Here is a 24295-nt window from a genome sequence, read left to right as displayed (position 1 = left end):
ACCCTCCGCCAACCTAGGGAGAGCAACGGACTTAACTCATGCTTCCTTCATGCTTGAGTGTCCAAGTTGCTCCTTTACACCTGACAGGGGGGAGATTCCCTGGTTGGACGTAGCGCGTGGAAGGAGCACGTTATTCCAACCAGTTCCTTTCCCCTCCATCAGGTGTCCCGGCTGGCATGTTTTTGTGAGGGTACCTACCCTAGGGGACACGGGGAGAACATGCAAACTCCACACAGAAAGGCCCTTTCGCCAACCCCACCTTCGGGTATGGGCACTGATGACGCGGAGGAGGAAACACGCCGCCAGCACCCACAGCGCCCCAAGCGGGAATCGAACCCAGGAACTTCTAGCTGTGAGGCGACAGCACTACCAACTGTGCCACCGTGCCCCTTAAAAAAACTATAATCCTGATTATGTTTGCTTAATATTATTCTAATTGAAAATATTAACCATGATTATTGGAAATAATGATTTGGGGAATAAAACAATGTTTTTATAACTTTATTAATTCCCTGTTCGTATCTTTGGTCAAGTGGTCTGTAATGGCTTCTGTGATTGTATTGTTCCTTTGTCAGCTTGATGGATAGGTATGGGTTGTACACATAGACTGTAAGGTTGTACATGTACAATACCAAGTTTCATGATTACAAGGTTGTCATAATAGTCATAATATTTTGGTTCATTTCCCCCCAAAAATGCAGCCCTAAGTCTGAGTGCAGATGATCATTTAATGTGCCACTAAACTTGGTCTTATTAGTTACTTACTGGTCTATGATATTAAATAATCTAACCTCACTGAAATCAGTTTTTTAAAATGAATTTGAGGCCAATACTGAGGCTCAATGTGTCCAATGTTCACTTAAATAAATATGACTATGGAAGTTGCTTTGATGTTCCCTCAGGAATTTATTTTATCGTTCAACTAAAGCCAAGTCCATCTGCTCTGAATCAGATGTGAAAATAATGTACCTACTGACACACAAAAATGCATGCTCACCAGCCTTCTTTATCCTCTTGCGTTCTTTGAGTTGGTAAGGTTTGTGGTCATGCGACAGAGGAATAGCATTTCCATCTTTATCACACAGAACTCCACGCGAGTCTCCAACATTGGCCACTATCAACTCTTTGTCAGACAGCAGTGCAACCAAGCATGTAGTACCTGCAAGAGGAGGGGGGTGAGACAGGACTCATGTTGAGAATAACCTCAACCAAGTCAGAAACAACAGGAGAAACATCCTTCAATGCACAAAAACACATCCAATGCCTATATAAACATCTGTGGCCTGCAAACAATGCCTTGAAGAAAGCACTTCAAAAAGTTTCCCTCTTCATCCTCCTCTTCGGGCTGCTGTGCTTTCTTCCGTTGTGTTCCTGTCTTTGTTTAGTTTCTCAGCCAGGCAGAGAGAAGAGTCTGGGCTGAGACTCTGAGACCTATTGTGTTAGATCCAAGGCCATGTAGAGAGAACACAGATCTGCCTGTTTGGCCATCTGCTCACTTTAAACTGAGACAAGACCAGAGAGACGGCAACAGAGGAGAGAGAAAAGACAACAAGAAAGTGTGTGTGTGTGTGTGTGTGTGTGTGTGTGTGTGTGTGTGTGTGTGTGTGTGTGTGTGTGTGAGGAGGGGGGAGATTGGACCACCCTGAGGAGGGGAAACAGAGAGAGAGAGAGAGAGAGAGAGAGAACAACCAGTATAGTTATGCTCAATGGACTACAGCAAACAGGGCAAAAATGTATGACTGCATTCTCTCTTTGGTGATGTTGGCTTGTGTCCTCCTGGGGTCACTGTGTTCAATAAGGGAACAAAGGCGGCTGGCATCAATGTCATAGTGTGGATCTGAACTACCTATGAACCTTTAGAAACATCCCTAAAGTACGGTAAGTTCCACAGACACCTTGGTGTCATGTTTGCACCGCTGTAGGAAGTGCTCTATAAAGGGCCTTTTCAGAAACTTTCAATGAAATTAAACTAGTTCAATTCCCTGGTTCCCCAATCATTTAAACCGTTCAGAAACCAAACATATGGAGATGCCTGGAGAGAAAATTGGACAGAGATGACTGATGAGCAAAGAGAGAGAAAGAGGGTGATTTTATATTATGTTTTATAACTAGGTGAGAGAGGGGAAATACTTAGAGTGGGAAGAAAAAATGAAAAAACACAAAGAAATGGTACTTGTAGGGAAGGATACCACATTACACATACCACATTTGCTTATTGATATAATGCAGTGTTACATATAATTTCTGTTTATTACATGATATATGATGAGATGAGATGAGATGAGATGAGATATACTTTATTGTCCCACAAGGGGAAATTTGTCTTGGGCAAAAGTGCATTAGTACATACATCAACGCTTTTTAAAACAGACAGACAATACACACAAGACAAAACACAGTAGCAGCAAAGTACAAGTCACAAGAGTATCACAAGAGAAGTGCAAATTGCAATAAGAGAAGGTATATAATATAAAAAAAACTGCTAGAGTATTCACAGTTTATAGTATCACAATCACAGTAAAGTGCAATAAATAACTGATGAAGGTCAAGAAGTCCCTTCCCCACTAAGAACTATGAACTATGTGGCGGTTGTTTAGTAGAATAATTGAAATGGGAAGAAAATAAAGTTTGAAGCGGTTGCTCTTGCAACGACAAGCTTTGTAGCGTCTACCAGAGGGTAACAGCTCATACTCTGAAGATAATATATGTGAAGGATCAGACAACACTCTATTTGACAGACTGAGCACCGTTTTCTCAAAGATTGTCTGAAGAGATGGAGAATCTTTCCTACCAATTACCTTCATGGCAGTTTTTTCCATTTTTGCTATTCTAGATTTGAGCTGGACAGAGAGTGTCCCAAACCAAGCTGACATGCCATATCTAATAATGCTACCTAGCACTGCATCATAGAAGGTTGACATGACTCCCTTGCTCACACCAAAGAGCCTGAGCCTGCAGAGAAAGTGCAAGCATTGTGCCAATTTGGCACACAGATAGTCCACATGGACATTCCATTTGAGCTGGTTGTCCATTTGGATCCCCAGGTACTTATATGATACAACCTGCTCAATTTGCGTGCCCCCCATGACCACTGGGTCATGGATGTGGACACCTTTTGGATCGAAGATCATCTCTTTGGTTTATGATATGATATGATATGATATGATATGATATGATATGATATGATATATGATCTTCAACCAGCCAAAATTCTCACATGTCTCCCCCCTGCTCCGCTCCCTCCACTGGCTCCCGGTCGCTGCCCGCACAGAATACAAAACTCTGATGCTGGCATTCAAAGCAACCAAAGGTATGGCTCCCCCATATCTTGCAAGTATGATCGAACCCTACAAACCCTCCCGCGCACTCAGATCAGCCAACGCAGGGAAGCTGGAAGTACCCTCACTAAAAACGCCGGGACAACGCTCCACACGTTCCAAACTCTTCTCCCTTCTGGCTCCAAAACTGTGGAATGCACTTCCCATTGCAGTCAGAACTGCAGCATCACTCCCAATCTTCCGCCGTAGTCTGAAAACCCACCTTTTCAGACTCCATCATGGCCCATAGCACTTACCCTTATATAGCATTTCTGTAGACTTAGATAGCATTTGATACAGATTTATAGCATGTTATGTAGACAGCACTATAATTGCATTGTATGTAGTCATAGCACGTCATAGTACATATGTATAGCATAGTAGTATATATGTATAGTTTATATGTATAGTTTCATTTTATAGATATTCCACTGTTACTTTCTTAGCTTACGCATGTTTCATGATAAGTGATGTATTCCCATGCTTTTTTGTTCTTGCTTAATGTAAATCGCTCTGGATTAAGAGCGTCTGCTAAATGCCTAAATTGTAAATTGATGATATGATATAGTACATTATGATATATAATTACATCATGTCTTCAAATAACCTGTTTGTAGCTAATCCTGTAATTCGGGCTCACAGCTGTCACTCTGCCTCTCTGTATGATGCCGTCTGGCTAATTATCCTTATCTGGTTCCTATGGAGATAACGATAATGGACAGAGGTGACTTCCTAGCACACCAATTCCCAATTATCTGAGCACAGCCGGTCCCCGTTCTCCATTAACACAGCATGGCAGAATACATTGTGAAATCCTGGGTGTTAATATCACTCTTCGATTTAACCCATTCAGGCCTGACGTCGAAAAAAAAAAAAAAAAGTTTTCTAAATGATGACAATTTTCAGAAAGATTTGAGGCACATTTTAACGGGTTTAAAAAAAATAGCAGACCTAACAGATCATAGGTTTATTCAGACCTAACAGATCATAGGTTTATTCCAATTGGCAAAGTCAGTGCTTGAAGATCCTATAGCCTATACATAACCTATACACTGTACGTGACTGCATTCTGTTTACAATGACGATGCTCGTTGGGAACGATGCCCGTTGACCGTTATACGGTATACCTGTTGTAATTGTTCTAAAGTGTAGTACTCTACTCTACTCTACTCTACTCAGGGGCACGGTGGCACAGTTGGTAGTGCTGTCGCCTCACAGCTAGAAGGTCCTGGGTTCGATTCCCGCTGGGGACGCTGTGGGCACTGGCGGCGTGTTCCCTCCTCCGTGTCATCAGTGCCCATACCCGAGGCGGGGGTTGGCGATAGGGCCTTTCTGTGTGGAGTTTGCATGTTCTCCCCGTGTCCCCTAGGGTAGATACCCTCATAAAAACATGCCGTAATCCTGGTCTCTAAAACTACCTCCCCCTGGCCAGCCGGGGCGCCTGATGGAGGGGAAAGGAACTGGTTGGAATAACGTGTCCCTTCCACACGCTACGTCCGGCCGGGGAAATTCCCCTCTGTCAGGTGAAAAGAAGCAGCTTGGACTCCTCATGCATAGAAGGAGGCATGAGGTCAGTCCGCTGCCCCCCCAGGTTGGCAGAGGAAGTGTAGCGCCCAGGATTACATTAGATAATTGGCACTGGGTGAAAAGAAAACTGGGTTACAAAATTGTGGGATAAAAATTTATTAAAATAAATAAATAAAGTGTAGTACACATTATCATAGTAATTGGAGATCAGATGTCAGTACTATGATGACATTAGGGGCCTCCATACAGTATAGGCATAAAAGGGACACAAACAGGCCTATACAGATATCTCTATATGGGCATAACAGAGACACACACACACAGATCGATAGATAGAGATTTTTAGATTATTGAGGAGCACTAGCCTCTCCTATGCCCAGCTTTGTGTGTTTGTGTGTACCCCATAGCGATGATTTGATTGGCTGAGCAAAGAATGTGAGGATAAAACGTGAGGACAGAAAAGTGAGGACGGCAAAAGTGATTGGCCGGAATGTGATAATGTATGATGATAAGAGCGCCCCTCACTCACTCACACACGATTTTTATAGATATTTTTGGAGATCCACTGATCTGACTGACTTCACTAAGGCACTCCGTTGGGTGTCCCTTCAATAAGGCACTCCCTTGGGTGTCAGTGACATGTGCCAGGTCTGAAGCCAATTAGTCGGGTGGTTCTAAAGATGTGCAATACAGTGGGGGGGATTCACACTGAGTCCGTTTGATTAAAACTGTTCCCGAATACGGTTGCCTGGTCCCCGCTGGCCATGATTCACATTGGGCTTGATTCTTCCGCACCCGAGTACATTTCATTCAATTGTATTCAATGCTTTCACATTGCAGCGATCCATATCCGAGTACACTTCAATCGGTCCCGGGAACGGTTGGGTGATCCGCACTCGGGAACGGTATGCAGCATTCACACTACCACAACATCTGCCAAGTGGTCCAGAGTGCGCATCCGGGACCATAGTGTGAATCCCTTGTTAAGATATTATATCCTACTTGTTGAATGAATTGATTAAAAGCCTGAACCCCACTTGAAATGTGTGCCCTAAAGACATAAAAGGTTAACTGAACACCACACAGCTTGGCCGATTCTAAAAAAAAATTGTTCCAGAGACCCCGACAGAAGCAAAGATTTGAGTTAAAAACTTTCGCCCTGAAAGAATATATATTCAAAGATTTTCACGATTTTTCAAAAAATATTTTTCAATAGCTAAAGTATAACATAATGCTTAAAACACCAAAAGGGGTTCCCGTCTGTTTCATAATAGACTTTCTACTCCTGGCTCCTGGATCGAGGCCCTATCTCCCTTATCTTTCTTTTGAGCGCTACTATTCATTGATAAACAGTGAAAGGATGAACAGGCAAAGGGATGAATCTGATGTGCACTTGTTCTGTGGGGAGATGAGCAAAACTGAGATGGTATCTCTGTCAACCACCCACCCTCCCTCCCTCCGTGCCTCCCTCACAAACCCCTATCTCCAAGCCTAATCCTGGCCCTGATTACAACACAAGCGAGGAGCTGAGTGTCCTGAATAGCTCAATTGTTGAATCAGATACAAGGGGCAACAATTTAAAACAATTACCGGATCACCTGATCCCCCTGAGACCCATAGCAGTTAAGAAGGAAGACTCTAACGTCACTCCAGCCTAGGTGTCCAAAATTACAACTGCACAACAGCAGAACTTTTTGAGGGGTGCTAGCCCCTCCAATGCATGGCTTTTGACAACTAGACCTGTACGTGCCCGTTGGCCACGGAGGCCTACTTGGGAACGATGCAACATGGCAGCCAAATCTTAGCGTCAGCCCGTCTTAGAGTACAGCCCAAACACAGGATGAGAGAAACGTGGTTAATGAACAGATGAGGGTGCAACAAGTCATATAGATAGGGAAAAGGGAGATTGAGGAGATCAGAACAGATGGGGATGTCGAGGTCAAGAACAGGTGAAAGTAAAAATCAGTAAGAACCTTGACAGAATATGAATTGCACAGCTGGAACAGACGCTCTCAACGGTTCTTTCAGTGGGCTCCCTTGTCGACTTACACATGAGCAAACTAACACACCTGTGTGTGCTGTGCTTTGTCATTCAGGAGGACCTTCTCACCCCCAACCTCCAACACTGTATTAGCTTCCCTTCACTCTCTCTCTCTTTCTCTCTTTGTAGTGAAAGACTGTACAGTACCTAATTAAGTAATTATGAGATGACCCTACATCACTTTTGTGGTCCCTGTATCTCTCTCTCCATCCCACACAACTCACATGGTTGAGCCAATCAGAGTTGAGCTAGTCAAGCAAGGTGTGTTAGAGAGGAGCATATTGCTACAGTGATGTTCCACTCTTTATAATGAGATAGCAATCAATATTCAGTTTTCCCCCTTTATATGCTGAATAATAGTGTTATCTGCCACTTTCTCTGTCTGCCCTGCATAGATTGCATTTCCTTTATCGCTGTTTTAGTGCTTTAACATCCGTGCATAGTAAGCATAGACCTTATAATGCCCTCAGTCTTAGTTGTTCTCTCCCTCTTTTCACTTCCTAAACAAGTCAACCCACACACACACACACACACACACACACACACACACACACACACACACACACACACACACACACACACACACACACACACACACACACACACACACACACTCACTGTGCAGACATAGTTTGTGAAGTCCCCTGCCTTACAGCTGTAAAAACCTTATTTGTATTATTATTTTGTATATTGCAGGCAGCACAACTAAAGTTGTAAAGTACTTCATAAGTATTTATGTTTTGTTTTTAAGGACTAAACATTTTCACAACAGATAAGGCTTATACAGTTTATTTATTTTTGTGTACAATCTAATTTAACATTAAGACATTTATGTCTCAAAGGAAAGTGTTTATACAGTTATCAAATCACAACACAGAAAATACCAGTGAAGATAAACACCTCTACAGAGGAGACTAGAGGGTTCGAATCCACCGTGCCTTGGCTGGGCATCCATGCAAGCCTGTGTTGGACGGAGAGAAGCAGGGCAGGAAGGGTAAGTATAGTCCTTTAGGCTGAGGCAGTGCCTGTCAGCAGTGGACTGTATAGAACGGTGAGGACTATAGGGTGCCAGGTGAGCCAGCAGGGTTCAACTGACCATGGCTGAATGGGTAGTAGCCTATATGTATTGAGGAGGTGTCCCTGAGTAAGACACTGTCCTAAATGCTCTCCAAGACTGTATTAATAGCGCACACTATCCTTAATAGTTAGGAGGATAATGCTCCAAACGTCCCAGACTCTTCTCCCTTCTGCCCTTCTGGCTCCAAAATTATGGAATTAACTTTCATTGCAATCAGAACTGCAGACTCACTCCCAATACTTCCGCCGTAGGCTGCAAACTTCAGACTCCATCTTAGCCCGTAGCACTTGCACTAGCCTCGACGACCTTACAGGCGTATGCAAAGGCTAAACCTATGTAATTCACCCTTTGTCAAGTCCCGCCCGTGGTTGTGCCCATCTTCGCACCCATTAGTTGATGTTTCGTGGTTGGACAAAAATCCTTTCTCTTCATCCACTACCATTGAAATAACATGTTTTTCAGTTGCTTAAAGGACCACTTCACCACTTTTCAACCTGCTTCCCTATAATTGGTCTGTGTCTCATGGGAGGGCTGTGGGCTGCCTCATGATAAAAATCTAAATATGTTAAAAAAGTAGAGTAGAAACGTGACATCATCAGGGATGGAGATCAATATCAATCATCATCAATGTCATCAATATTAAGCCCATATAGAGACACACTGGGACTACAAATTCCACGGCCCCAAATGAGACAGCGGCCCCACTTCTGATCCGTTTCAACAGTGTACTGCAGCTGTCAATGCAATCCCTATATGAGAGGCATCATAAAATACCCTAATTTCACTGGTCCATTACTGAGGCTCTAGTGATTTTGTTTGTGTTCTAATAAAGTTTCCCATAATGTTTGATTTGTCCTTTTCAATATCACATACCTGCCATCTGAATATACAACCCACAATGTACTATAATATTCTCCATCAGAGATTCAACCCACCCTTTTCACATTGGTCTGTTATAGTGCTACCAACAGGTGGATTTTTGCAAAACACATTTTTGGAACAAAATGTCTCAAATCATGAATGCAGCGTGCCATTTACGTGAAATCTTTCACAGACTTTCCTACTAGGCTGAGGAATATATCCAACCCTTTTCACATTGGCCTGTTATAGCACCACCAACAGGTGGATTTTTGCAAAACACATTTTTGGAACAAAATGCCTCAAATCCCCAAGGGGCACTTTATCTGTCCCTCCTCACCGTCTGAGGTCAACCAATTTATTTTATTGTGCCGTCACTAATCTCTGCCGTTTCATACGCCAGTCTTTTTATATCGTTTTTATCGTGTAACTAAATCTCCTATACATGCGTCTCCTCCTTCCCCTCCGGCACCCCTCCACCCTGTTCCACCACTCTCTCTTCCCTCCCTTCTTCCTTTCAGAGATAATTACTACAAGCCTCATGAAGATCAGGCTGTATTTAAACAGCTGAATAAGCATGGCCTGCGGCCGCTGGCAGCCATCAACAGTCAAGTTAAACAGTACAGCAGAAAATAATACTTTGCAGGCAGCATTATAAGGCACCTTGAAAAGAGAGAGAGAGAGAGAGAGAGAGAGAGAGAGAGAGAGAGAGAGAGAGCATGCACCAGAAGGTGGACAAATAGTACGCCAGAGGTCTGGTAATGGCTCGCTGCTTTATGACGCCTTCAGTAATGATCAACACTATTTGGCAGAATGCATCAGTGATGTACAGTACCTCACAGATGAGGTGCAGGAGAGAGGAACTGAACCTGCACAGTAATAACCTCCGTGTTCACTTTAAAGCATCCACTTGACACACACTGTATGTGTGTGTGGCCTCTGCTGCTTGGTTTTACAGCTACTCATTAAGACTGACATGTACACATGTGTATATCCTGTAGGTAAATCGCAGCTAACTGTTCTACCACTGTGGAGTTTGAACATTTGTGGAAAATACAACAACCCCAGAGGTCATACACGTGCACATATTTGCATTTTAAGTATATGCATTTACATGATTGTGTGGCTGTTAATTGGAGTTGAGGTATCACAGTGTTGCAGTCTATAACACATGCATGCACTCATCCATGCAGCCACTCGCACGCACGCACGCACGCACACACACACACACACGCACACGCACACGCACACGCACACGCACACGCACACGCACACGCACACGCACACGCACACGCACACGCACACGCACACGCACACGCACACACACACACACACACACACACACACACACACACACACAGTATGCATTATATACTACACCTGCTTCATTGTAAGAGGCAGAGAGCTTTTGCAGTATTTCTCTGTCCAATGCTAGGATCTGCTTCTCCAGGATAGAGGGATAGGACAGGCCAACAGTCTCCTTCTTGTCGTCCTTCTCTTTGTCCTTCTCTTTGTCGCTCTCTTTCTGTCGTTCATAGGTCAGGAGCTGCTGGCGCAGAGCATCAGGAAGGTGGGCCTTAGCAAACTCAGCAGCAGCCTGGGCATGGAGAAGAGAAGGACACAAATACTTGATTTGGAGAACTTAATCACATTCACTTTTTCTGCGTGACACTGTAAGCCTATGAGTACAAAACAGGTCTCGTGGGTTTTTCCACTGAAGGAAATGATGACTGCAACAGATTGTTAGCAACAAGTTTCCCAATTTTAGTAGGCCTACCAACTTACATTTGGAACCTCCATATGAAGGGTATTCAATGTTCTATTAAATGTTAACTTCCTGTTAATGGAGCCATAATTCCTTGCCGTTAATTTGGTTTTGTTTAATTTAATTAATGGTGTGGCCTTGCTTATAATAATGGTTCTTAATTAATTAATTAATGGTGTGGCCTTGCTTATAATAATGGTTCTTAATTAATTAATTAATGGTGTGGCCTTGCTTATAATAATGGTTCTAGCTATGGTTACTATTATATACCTGGCAGTGGGTGATTGTGGCCAGGTGTGCAATCGGGAAAACCAAAAGTTTTGTCATCTACAGGTATAGGATTTACTGATGAGATTTTAATAAACTAATTGACATATACAATGATTTAACAACAGCTCTGGACATTGAATCAATTTCAAACTAAAGTCAACCCAGTTGCCCCTCGCAGTAGGCAGCACAATTCCTTTGACCAATTTCCGATTTTCAGGTCCATAAGCTCTAAAAGGATGCCAATATATGCTACATCTTGAACAAAACTGCAAAACATGTGTTAAAAAAAAAAAAAAAAACGCCTTTATCCAAGGCGCTTTACATAGATTATGCATTACATTCGCACATTCAAACACACATTCAGACACTGATGGCAGCGGAAACCATGCAAGGCACCAACCATGCACATCGGGAGCAAATAGGGGTTCAGAGTCTTGCTCAAAGACACTTCGACATTAACTCTGGGGGAGCCCGGGTTCGAACTGGGAACATTGCGGTTCCAATCTACCCCTGAGCCACTGCCGCTCACTGATGCCATGTATGTGGAGCGTGGCTGTTTTGACTGTGGGATGCACTGATAAACAAGAGCCAAGTGAAAGGGGAATGAAGCGTGGGAAAACTTATTTGACCTTCACCCTTGAAAGAAAACCATAAACAAAACAAACAGTGAAATGCTTCCCTGTGGATATAATAAAAGTAGGGACGTAAAGTAGCATTATCAAAATATTTTGTTTATTTTTATATAATCAACTTCTTTCGCCCCTCCCGTTCCAAGTACCACCCCCCCCCCACCCTTTCTCTCTGTCTCTCTCTGTCACGTATGCAGAAGGGAAAGGGCAGTGGGCTGCAGTGGCAGTGACTTGCTTGTCCTTTGCGTTTTGCTGAAACTCTAACACAGATAAACAGACACAGATAAGGAGAGGAAAAGTGCACTGCCAGCCAAACGCACACACCCACGTGCGCGCACACACACACACACACACACACACACACACACACACACACACACACACACACACACACACACACACACTGTGGGATAGAGCTGAGCAAGAGAAACTCTATCGTCTCTGCTATCCATTTGAACACCGCTCCACAAAACCCCTTTTCAACACATTCACACAGTTGAAAAGACTGTCCTGCATCTCTTCCCCCGGATTCAGGGCCAGACAAGGAAGGCAAGTCAAGGCCATCGAGGTCAAAGCGGACATTTATATATTTGTTTAAAATCCAATTTTTGTGTGTAGAAACCATGGTTCTCCAAAAGCCATGGAGTGAGAATATAGAATGGAGACAGCAGGACAGAATCTAATTTCTTGGCACTGTAATGATGAGGTGATAGGACAGAGACCCCAGTGAACCGTACAGTGAAAGTGCTCTCATAATATCCAGTGTTCATTTGGCTCTATTCCAGACGCTCCCTCCTCCCATCTCCATCTCCACCTCTATCTATATCTCATCCACCCTGCCTGCACTCAGAAATAACTGCCAAGGACTTCAATGACCCTTTCTCTCTCCAATTCCTTTCTTTCGTTCTTTTTTTTTACCTCAAGAAATGCATGAAATTGCAAATGGGACTTATTAGCACTGCAACACCTTGCACATGTAACCTCCTAACCTCCATACATGGTTTTGCTTCCATGCTGCACATCTACATATGTGCCTATTTGTATCTCTCATGTTTCAAATCCCAGACAATCCCTCCTCTCTTCCCTTCTGCCGTTGTTGTATAGGATCGCCAGCCCCCCCTCTGACTTAAGACATGTCTAGCATCATTCCTGGCAGGCTTTTCCCTGTGGTTACTGTGCAGCATCCATGGGTCTTAAACCAAGTTGAGATGCCATGAAAATAGTGCAATGGGTTTTGTATGGAGTAATACTGCACCCTTTACGAAACAGTTTAATTGGCTCTGTCAGGCACAGTGTGTGTGTGTGTGTGTGTGTGTGTGTGTGTGTGTGTGTGTGTGTGTGTGTGTGTGTGTGTGTGTGTGTGTGTGTGTGTGTGTGTGTGTGTGTGTGTGTGTGTGTGCGTGTGCGTGTGTGTGCGTGTAGTATGCCCTAAGATATACTATAGTAGTAGTGTGCTTTACTGCTGAAACAATGGATGGATAGAAATGAGTGGGAAAATGAAAGAGAGATTGAGAGGTGATAAAGCCGTTTATGCTCATGGGAGGAACTGAAAAGGTAGGAGAGTGAAGAAGATAAGAGAGACATGCAGTATATCAGAGAGAGCATTAGAGAAAAACAGAAAGACAGCTGAAGAGCAAAGAAGACAAACAGAAATTGAGCATTTGACACAGAGAGAGAGCAAGACAGATGTCACAGTAGACCCATAACGGACAATCTCTGTTCTGCAGACCCCATAGTCCATAAACATCTGCAGTGTTATTGGCCTTGAAGCAATGCTTGTCAAGGCGACAACTCACAGAGATAACGCTGTGTGCTTCCACTCACAGAATCGCCTACATTCACAATACAGAGGATGAGGTGCACTGGGCCCACCTCCGCACTAAGGATGCACTGAATTCTTGGCCAAAACCGAATACAGAATATTGGAAACAGTTGGCCGGAAACCGAATAGCCGAATATGATTAATATTCGGCTATTATTATATTGTACCATTGCTGTCATGGCCGTACCTTTGTTGTAGACTCAGAGCTACATGATAATGACAAAAGACATGATTACATTTTGATCAAATCATCACAAAAATCACCCGAACCGAATACCGAATATGCATTGTTGCCACTATTCGGCCGAATAGTTTCGGTGGCCGAATATTCGGTGCATCCGTACTCCGCACCAACTCTACCTATATCCACCTACCGCAGAGCACATTCACATGACTGTGGTCAGTGGCACGTGAAGGATTACTGCACGCTGGATATTCCCTGAATGTGACGGTGTGTCCTCGGTCAAGGGTGTTGTAGAGGAATGTTGCAGTTGCGTGCTGCTGCAGAGTCACATGCACAACACAAGGTTCTGCACAATAACAAGGACTTGTGCGGACAAATGCATGTGTTTGCACGCACGCACACACACACACACACACACACACACACACACACACACACACACACACACAATCACAATCTCATCTACACCGTCCACAACATTCTGCCCATTGCCATCCTCAGGCCTCTTCCTTGAACCACTCTGTGTTTGTAACTCTTAATACTGATCCGATCAGACAGATATAGCCCAACAGAAGGAGCTCCATCCATCATCACTCACACCAGCAGGCTGTGAGAAGAGGGGAACTCCTCCAAGTTTCTTTTAGAATCACCCTGGGATAGGGGGGGGGGGGGGGGGGGGTTCATAATTCTTCTTCTGCCATCTCCCTGACTGAGATCAAGCTGGCAAATAGGGAGGAGGCAGAAGAGAGGGAGGGCAAATGAAGAGAGTTAAGAAAAGCTCATTACCATCACTCAAGTGCATCATTAAAAAGAGAAGGGCAGAGTCTATTCTACAGGCGGAGGTTGAAACGAAGCGACATGGAGCCAATGGAAGCTTCAAAGACACGAGGAGTGGGAACTGACAGAGAGAGAGAAAGATAATCTGGGGGTGGAGATCGAGAGCTATACTTACGCTTGAAAATATTTGCGCTTGTTGTTTGGTTTCCCAATTTGTGCAAGAAACCATTCTCAACTGGTGTTTAATTAAGCCTTTAAGATTAGAGGTTGTCACTTAACTCACTAATGCACTGTGGTTTAGCTCCCTGAGTCAACAATAGGCCAGGAGACAAGAGGGTTCTTGGTCCGCCCGCCCACACAGTCACAGCTGAGCTATGTGTTAAATGCTGTGCAGAGTGTGTGTGTGTTAAATGCTGTGCCGAGTGTGTGTGTGTGTGTGTGTGTGTGTGTGTGTGTGTGTGTCCAAGTGTGATGTCCAAGTGTAAGACAAAGCAGCTTTGCAACATACTGTTCAATCTCCTCCATTATAGGCATTCGGTCTATTTGGAGGAGAAGGTAATTTTTGTACCCATGATTTACTTTCGGTTTTGGTAATATGCAGACTGAAGTGACCAATGTTTGCCGTGAATAAGTTCATGTGTTGCCTATATTCTGTACATTTAGGGCTTGTTTGGACTCAAGCACTGAGACACGTGATGTTTCGAGTGCGTAGTATATCAGAAGCAACTGAAAATATTTGTGCCCTTGATAATGTATTTTATAAATGTGGACTCAAATAAAGAAATCGAAATGTGTGTGTGTGTGTGTGTGTGTGCGCGTGTGTGTGCGTGTGTGTGTGTGTGTGTGTGTGGGGGGGGGGTTTGGGACAAAAACATAACGTGGACACTAAACAGTAACAGTAAACACATTACAATATGCTATTGGGAAACTGTTTTTGTAGCCCTGAAAACAACACTATTTCACTCCGACTGGCAGCTTTCACCCAGGCATCCCAAAATTATTTCAGTGTGTGTGTGTGTGTGTGTGTGTGTGTGTGTGTGTGTGTGTGCGCGCACGTGTGTGTTTGTGTGTGTGTGTGTGTGTGTGTGTGTGTGTGTGTGTGTGTGTGTGGTAGTGGTGTGCTGTAGATGTTTTTAACATGAGGAGCTATATTTTAATGACGTCCCATACACATGCATGCGTAGGCCTACGCATGTGCACATACCCGTTAAGCTCAATGCTAGTTGAAATACTATATTCATTGTGGAAAACGTTTTTTTTTATAATTATATTTCTTATTATTTAGTTGCATTGTTAATTTTTTATTATTATTTTTGATTAAATTAATTATTTTCCTTTTAGTTTAATATAAAAGCCATTTACATAGACTCCTTGTCTTCACTTGAATGACTCGATTTGCTTCATTTTTTGAGTGGTGCAACCACTCCTATAGCTATGTGTGTCCCTGGCTGGCTGGGTCTGTCCGAGCACGAAATAGTGTCACTGTTGCGCAGCCTAACACACACACACACACACACACACACACACACACACACACACACACACACACACACACACACACACACACACACACACACACACACACACACACACATATTAACTATGTATATATGATGATGATATATGATGATCATTTCTCATTTCTCAACCATTTCGGAGTGGGGTGGCTCGCCGGAAGCGGGCCGACACCCTGGGCACGTTCCTGTGGGTCTGGATGTTCCGGGGACCCCCCGGGGCCCCCACGCGGTAACTCTGTCATTTCTCAACCGTTTCGGACGCGGGGCGGCTCGCCGGAACTGGGCCGGTACCCTGGCCGCGTTCCTCTCGGACCCCTGGGGACCCCCACATGGAGTTGCACCACTAACTTCACTGGTGTGATTTTAAAGATACAAGATAGTTTACAACATCACTTACATTGCTTTCAAAACAGTGGTTTTAAAATCAATCAGAAGTTCAGAACTTCCCACAACAGTCAGGGATAACCTTGTGAGTTTCCGGTACAGCTCTCGTTCTTGGGTCTTCTGCTAAACGATCTATTCCAAGAGATTATAATTTCTAGGGTCCCAGTCTATGGTCCCAGGCCTCTACAGGTGGCCCATGTAACTTGATGAACACCAAGGCTGATACCTGTTTAACCAGTAACTTTGTATGGATTGGTCATTGGTGTAATGCTTAAATTCATCGCAGCCAGGTAGAGGGCTTTGGTTCTAGGTGTTGCGGCACCGTCAACTTGCACTGACGACTCTCGTGGGCACGTGTGTGCATGTATCTGCACGTGGGCACGTGTGTGCATGTATCTGCACGTGGGCACGTGTGTGCATGTATCTGCACGTGGGCACGTGTGTGCATGTATCTGCACGTGGGCACGTGTGTGCATGTATCTGCACGTGGGCACGTGTGTGCATGTATCTGCACGTGGGGGGGGGGGGGGGGGGGGGGCGCGTGTGTGCAGCTAATAGTAGCATCTGTCCCCCCTCCACAGATGTTGGATGTCTTATTCAAATCCTCCTCAACCTTTTGTTAAAACACAAAGACCCACCTGGGTGGACCACAGGCCGCAGGAATTTAGCTCATTTGAATGCCAACAAAGCTGCTTTTACGGCTAAGGTGACCGTATGAAACTCTACTAATAACAGCCTTCAAAAGTGCATTTTCACACATTGGCAGAACTGTCATGCACCTCCTTATCCGTAAAGTGAAGGTAACTATTATTACCCCCAGGGTGATTCACATTCAGACAGTGAACAGGCTCGAAGTTATCCGTCACTATGAGTGCTTTCACCCACACATGCATTGTATCGCCGCCTACGCACACGTGCACGCACACCTCTGTAACGTATTGTACTGTGTGTCCTTGCTGGACCAGCAGAGTCCATTAGAGGGGGCGAGGAGAGGACTCATATTGAACCTAAACAGTCCATTTAGGCGAACGATGGTGGACCCACAGCTTACTAGAGCATAATGTCCTTGTGATATTACCCTCTCAGTGACTGTGGTGTGGTGTGGACACTGAGTCAATCATAATGGTGTCATTTAGTTTAAAGAAAGGAAGCTCAGTATTGCCCGCTATGCCAGAGCCCACATCACACTGCTGCAACACTTTCCCCCCTATTCATACGTACTTATGCTTTTAACAACTTTCAAAATGTCATCCCTATTTTGGGCTTGTAATTAAAGGGGGAATCTTTCAAAGAACATTTCAAAAACAGCAAAAATAGAAGATCTACAAACTTGCCTATTTTAAGTATAGAATAGGCATTTGTATGCCTTATGTAAATTTAAAAACACTAACAACTTTGTGCATGAAGTGTGCCATGCAAATAAACTTGACTTGCCTTGATGGTCCACAGCTGCAAGAAAACTAAATTACGGTAATAATGAATCACTGAAACCTGCACTAGAACCAGAACAGGGATGGCTGTGGCAGGATAGATACATAAATAAATAAAATAAAGAACTCATGATCTAGCTAGCCTCTAGCCTTCAATATATGATAATGTGTGCATGTATGTGGTGGCAGGGTAATCATGGGAAATGTGCAGTGGAAAGGTACAGTGCTGCTGAATTGCTGATATAGACACAACACAGAGGTAAATAAGATTTATGCACCTCTCTCAAAACATCTCTTTATTGCACACATATGCACGTACGCACACATGTGTGCGCAAATGCGGCACCCATGAAATGTAATGCCAGTCGTTAAGTACTACAGGCCTATCATTTCTTGGTGAATGATCTACATGGGTCTGAGCTAGGTGGTTCTATTGCAGAGACAAAGCTTAGAGGTATATACGGCATATGTCTGCATTCATAAGTACGTACATACATGTCCACGTACTGTATGTGGTTTTGGTTGGTGTTTGACAGGCAAAAACTGTAATTTTATAGGAGTTAGGTACTCCCCAAGTCTCTTGCCATAGCTTTTAAAGCTCAGAGAGCGGAGGTGGTAATTAGAATAACTCTACTTGACATAAATCAGCACGGGCCATAAACACTGGAAGCGTGGAAGAGAGTGATGATGGAGGGAAGAAAGTGAATGAATTGAGGAAGAAAAAAGGAGAAAGAGGTGATAAAACCATTTCAGACGTGCAGCCAAGTGAAGAAAATGATTGAAACGGGATGAGAAGAGAGGGGGAGACATGGAGAGCCAGGGTCAGGAAATAAGAACCACCTGCAGTTTCTGTGAACCAAAATCACAGGGCTGGTGTACAAAGTTAGGACTTTTTATTTTTATTTTGCAAGAATAGAACCACATGTAGCGACAACTGAAAATAACATTCGCTATTCACTACACTACAGATTAGTATCACCAGTGAGGACCATAACAATATTTTCCACAACAGCGGCAACACCTCAAACATGCAGAATTGCTTCAGCACACTGCTTATCTAAGAGAGGTGTGGTGTGGTCAGAGACCTAACAACGCCCCAGATACTACTCCAAGCCTCCTCCACCCATTATTCCCCACAACCTCACCACATATCCACAGAAAACTCCCATAGCTTTACTATTGTTTGCAAGTCAAAAGAATGACAGTTGTGAAATAAATGTAACATAAACTGTCAAGTGTGTGAAATAGAAAATAACTACAGTATACATCCTTATCACATTAGCTGGAGAGACCAGACTGGTAAAGGATAGCATTGGAAGTATAGGTATGTTGTCAAGCTGCAGAGGGGGCTACATCCCTTATGCAGAGTTGAACTGCCATATTTATTTAGGAATATGCTTTAATTACACACTGGAAATTGTTAGTGGTGTTATCTGTGTTTAAATTATATGAATAGCCCTTCTATTGATATATTTGAATGCATAAATTCTATTAGCCATTAAAATACTTTAATGGCCAATAGAAATGGGTTTCTGTAATCAGTTGAGACTTGCCAAGCATGAAACTATTGTAATGAGAGGACCGGCCCTGCCCTTCACAGGGCCCCGCAGTAGAGGGGAAATTACTTAATCAATTTATTATAATTTGTTTTATATAAAATATGCATGTTTGTGAAACAGGGAATACATAGCTTAACTAGAAAAAGTGCCCTTCTGGGCACAGGTCTCAACCAGGATAGGAATGTAGGACATGGCATACAAAGTTATCCACAGATCCGTGCAGTTAGAGGTAAAAACACTTTTCGGCCAGTTATAGCGCCACCTTGAGGCTGAGTTGAAATTGTTCATGTGGCATTTCGTCCTCGGCCTAGTGGGAATGTGGATGCACAATTTCACGGAAATCACGCGATGTGTTCATGATTTGCAGCATTTTGTTTGAAACTGAGCACTCCTGTGAACTTTGGAAGCCAATCTTAACCAATCAGGATGGAGTGTGAGAAATCTGAAAGACCAGTTTCGTTGAATGGCTCTAGAGAGACTGTGTACCAATTTGCGCGATGTTTGGACAAAATCTGTAGGTGTACTGTGCAAAAACTTGTTTTGCACAAAGCGGCCTCCTGGTGGCGCTATAACAGGCCGTTCTGGGAGTGTGTGTGCAAAATTTGGCATCGACCGGGTTAACGGTGGGCGAGATTAGCTGCTCACGGACACACACACACACGGACGGACACACACACACACACGGACGGACGGACGGAGTGCAAAACATACTCTCCCCCCATGCCTTCGGCCTGGTGGAGACAAAAAGCCTTTTTGAAAGTTGATGTTATAGGTAGTGATCCCTGTGCTGCTCACGTGCAGACACAGACAGGTGCAACTCGTATCAAAGACTGACAGCCTTGCTACTGAAAATCAGTGGTTCTCAACATGTGGGTCAGGACCCCCAGTGGGTCAGTCCCCACATGATTTTGGGGGGTCCCAAGATGACAGTGAAGTTACAATTTAAGGACTTTTCAGACCTTTTTACTACCAAAAACAATTGGAAAGAAATAACATTACTGCATCAAAAGTAATCAACCAACCAAAATCTGGTAAAACATTGGCCAAATTGTCAAGGCACAAATTGTGAATATACACGCTCACAATGCCTAGCAACGCGATGCGTTGTGTGCTTGTAGATCGGCTATTTTCACAACATTTATCTGGCACAGAGTCAAACTAAATGCCTCAACTCCTACAATTCTAAGTGCTTGCCAGGGTGGGGGGGGGGGTCCCTATTTTTGGGGGTCGCTGCTGTAAATGGCAAGCAACAAGGGAAATCGAGGGGGGGGGGGGGGTCCGGGGATTAAGAATAGAAGATAGAAATGCCAGCCTGAAAGGTTATGTGGACTCAATGTTTTCTATAGAGAAGAATGTCGAGAACGATGTTTGTATTGCTGTATTTGACAGTATTTTCCTTACTCTGCATCTGTAACTTTGTAACTAATTGCTGTGCTGCCTCTGCGCAGCCAGCCAGCCAGGCAGCACAAGACTATTAGGCCTATAGTGTTGTGATCACTGCATGTGTTCATTAAAGAATAAACAAAAAAAGTTGACTCTTCTGATCAAAACATTAATATAATTGATATGATGATAATTCTGAGGCCGTTATGTCAGAGCACCGGCAAATTCACCAAAGTGACACCTATCAGATAGCCGCCAATCTATCAATAGGCCTACATGTGTATTATTTGAAAAGACATAGGCCCATTTGAAGGGAAGTTATGCAAATTGTGAGAATCACATGAATCACAATTGACTAGCACTAACCAGAGCCAGCTCTGTTGCTAACTAGATGGCATGAATGAACAGGGACAAATTCTCTGGAGCATTCCACACAACAGAAATACCCGTATTGTCCCAAATATAAGACGACCCCCATTTTTCAAGGCTCATTTATGGAAAAAGAACATTGAATGTCAAATATTGACATTCGTAGTCTTATATTCTGACCTGTCATGTCACCATGAGCTCCGATTTGACAAATCTTCAGACAGACAGACATACTGACTGACTTACAGGACCAAAAACATAATCTCATTATTGAAATATTAAATAAATGAAATCAGAAACTGATTGTGTCAAAACATTTACACATGCACGGAGCCGTGTTTTGAAACGTATCATGCATAACTATGGCAGGAAGGAAACTCATATATCGCAGAAATTCCAATGGAACAGTTGAAAGAATGGAGTGATGATGGTTTCATTTTACAGCTAGAGGGTCTGCATAAGCGTTTCTCAGATCTCTATCGGCACACATTCTGAGAACATAAGGCAGCACTATTACATTTTGGTGAAATACACATACACAACCCAGCAGACGTTTAATATAATAACGTATAAACATCAGGGCTGAACATAAGTACATAAGTAACACTGAGCAAAATACTGACAAACTAGCTGAAAGGAGAAAGAAAGAGAGAATGATAAAGAGATTGACAGACAGAATGGTGAGGAAAAGTTAGAGGAGTGAGGCATTAAATATACCGATAGACGAAAAGTCTCAGCTGGCTAGTCCTTTGCCCTCTATTCAGAATTCACGTCCTTCAGACCACAACACCTATCTCAATCTATTTATATACACAGACGTCTGTGCAAGGGCTCTCTGTGTGTGTGTGTGTGTGTGTGTGTGTGTGTGTGTGTGTGCGTGAGTGCGTGCGTGCGTGCGTGAGTGCGTGCGCGTGTAAGAGGATAAACTGCGGATCCTTATTTGTCAATGCACCGTTATAGTGTCTAGATCATGCCATTTCTAAAATACATTTTCTTCATCTTTGTCTATTTCTGCTTCCCCTACTGTTTCATTTGACCATAACACACCTTGATCCTTTGAGTCTCCCTCAGTCCCCTGGAATGTTCTTTTCACCATTTACTACTACTACTGTTGGGGAATAATTGAAATATAAGAGACCCCCTGGTGTGATCTATGGGTATTAGCCTATATCATGATGGACCCCATACAGTATACCCCATGTATATCTAATGTTTTATATACTGTATACCCAAGGTATATCTAATGTTCAATGGACTGTATAATATGCTCTGTTCACTCTGTATCCTAATACTGTATCCTAGACCCTCCATGTACTTTTGAGGCCTTGCTGAACAATACACAGGTTAGGTTAAATAAGGCCTCTCTCCTTATCTGACCTCTCTCCTGTTAGAGAGCGGCGATGCCGCGTGGCGAAAGCATATCGGTTAGCCAGATGTTGTTTTGCAGAATAAGGAAAGTATTGTTGCGGGAGTGGAGGGGTGAGGTGTCGAACGTCGATCCATCACCCGGGGAAATTGGCAAAGAACAATCGCAGTTTAGGCCGTCCAAGGGACACCTCATATCCCCCTGTACGAGAACCCACCATATTGGGCCCAGGAGGACCGGTTGATTAATGGTTGTTATTGAACGGTTGACGACTGTTATTGTACAGAGGGTAACCGTGGTCACAACAAAGCAGGTGTTGGCGACCGTTCCCGTGCGGTCATCCGGAGAGGTTTGGCCCAATACCGCCTAATAAGGATCAAACCAGAGATAGGAGGTCCTTAATTTGTGCATAAATACGGTGGCGTTTACCATTGATAGGGAGTTCTACCAGGCTGGCGGTGGAACTCCGGCCGATATCTTGCTATCTGTGCATGGGACCTTGGACCTTTGTGAGATGACATCTCTCGTCTGACAAACTACTTCTATGGATTAATAAACCTTTCTTTGATTACACCGTCGACTCCTGTCTGTCCATTTCGTCTACAATTGGAACTCTTCCACAAAATGGCGTCGCGAACATCGTAGATCATCCTCAAATCCAGCCGCGTGACAAGTCACCATAAAGGTCAGTCAAAAAGAAAAAAAAAAAAAAAAATTTAGCCAATTAATAATTAATTAACAAAATTAATTAATTAATTAATAACTAATTAAAAAGTAATTAAAAACTTGGCAGACAGCCAAATTGGTTGACGAGTTTGGCAACTTGCCAAAAATTAATTAAAAATTGGCAAAAAGCCAAAATTCATTGAAAAATTGGCAAAATGCCAAAACGATGTATGGAGTCAAAAGAAGCGGCGCGCACGGACGGACACAGTAATACTGGTGCCGACTGGGGGCGTCGCTTCGGTGACAAGATACGACTATTTTAACAAAGTGAAAACGCTATAAACCCAAAACACGCTGGCTGGCTGATGGATCCCAAAATCTATAGAACCTGAAAATAGACAAAACTCTCCTTCTCTTCTGACCAAGTATGGATAAAAGCCAACCCAACTCCTGTGACCACAAGAAGTAAGGCATGCCAAAATCAGACCAAGGCATGTCGGGAGTAGCAAAGGTTAGCAGGCGCACGGAATCAGACAAAAAACGTGCTGAGGATACGAAAGAATAGAATAGTAGCGGCAGTTTAACAGGCGTCATGCTAATTGGATATGAAGCACGACTGAGGATAGCAGGACCAGGTTGTACAAGAACTAGACGAAGAAGATAACTGTCGTCTATGTTGGAAAGATATGGCTGCAAGAAGCAGGACGTCATACATGAACTATGACTAGCAAAAGACGAATTACGAGTGCATAAAATCTTGACCAACAACGGCCGAGGCAATAGGACATGTCCCTGTATGAGCTCTGGTCACATATGACAACCAAAAAGATATACACAATTTCAAAATTAAACCAGCAGCAAGGGGCAAGTCCACTATTTTAGAGCAACAAGCAGAGATGGCTGCAAGAAGCAGGACGTCATACATGATAGGTATGACACGATGTCACGATATGCCAAAACTAGCACTACGCTGCCTGCTGGGACAGTGGCACGCCGCCCAGTACACTCAAGCAGCGGAGTGCGATGTTTTAAGGGTCATGAGTCCATGAATGGAGGCCTGGCAGGATCAGTTTAGACTGGATTCTCTCTGATCAAGAGCAGTCGGAAACTGGGGGATAAACAAGGGAAAACAGCCGATATTCATACAGGCCACTAGGGAAGGAGAAAGATGGACAGACAAAAATGCATGCAAATTCCTTAACACCGTCAAAACACTAACGACCAAACTAACTACAAAAGAACACCTAAGGGGTAAGTACCAACACCACACACAAGAGCAAACACGGATATGCCCCAGGCATCTGAAATACTCTCTCTCTCTCTCTCTCTCTCTCGCTGTGTCTGTGGAAAGTT

At 43.6% G+C, this 24295-nt stretch overlaps 1 protein-coding gene across 2 annotated transcripts in view; it reads right to left on the bottom strand.

Annotated features, from left to right (window-relative positions):
- Window positions 1-24295, bottom strand: part of ppm1lb (protein phosphatase, Mg2+/Mn2+ dependent, 1Lb) — a 64406-nt gene that overhangs the window by 4162 nt on the left and 35949 nt on the right. For both annotated transcript variants that reach the window (XM_083772469.1, XM_083772470.1), the window contains exons 2-3: window positions 10202-10418; window positions 998-1159 (exon numbers count right to left, since the gene is read on the bottom strand). In XM_083772469.1, the coding sequence (XP_083628595.1) occupies window positions 998-1159; window positions 10202-10418 (379 nt within the window). The remainder of the gene's footprint in view (window positions 1-997; window positions 1160-10201; window positions 10419-24295) is intronic.

This window comes from Protomyctophum parallelum, assembly GCF_964188405.1.
Source record: "Protomyctophum parallelum genome assembly, chromosome: 9".
Taxonomy (NCBI): Eukaryota; Metazoa; Chordata; class Actinopteri; order Myctophiformes; family Myctophidae; genus Protomyctophum; species Protomyctophum parallelum.
Note: the sequence above shows the minus strand (reverse complement) of the source record. Positions and strands in the feature narration are given on the sequence as shown.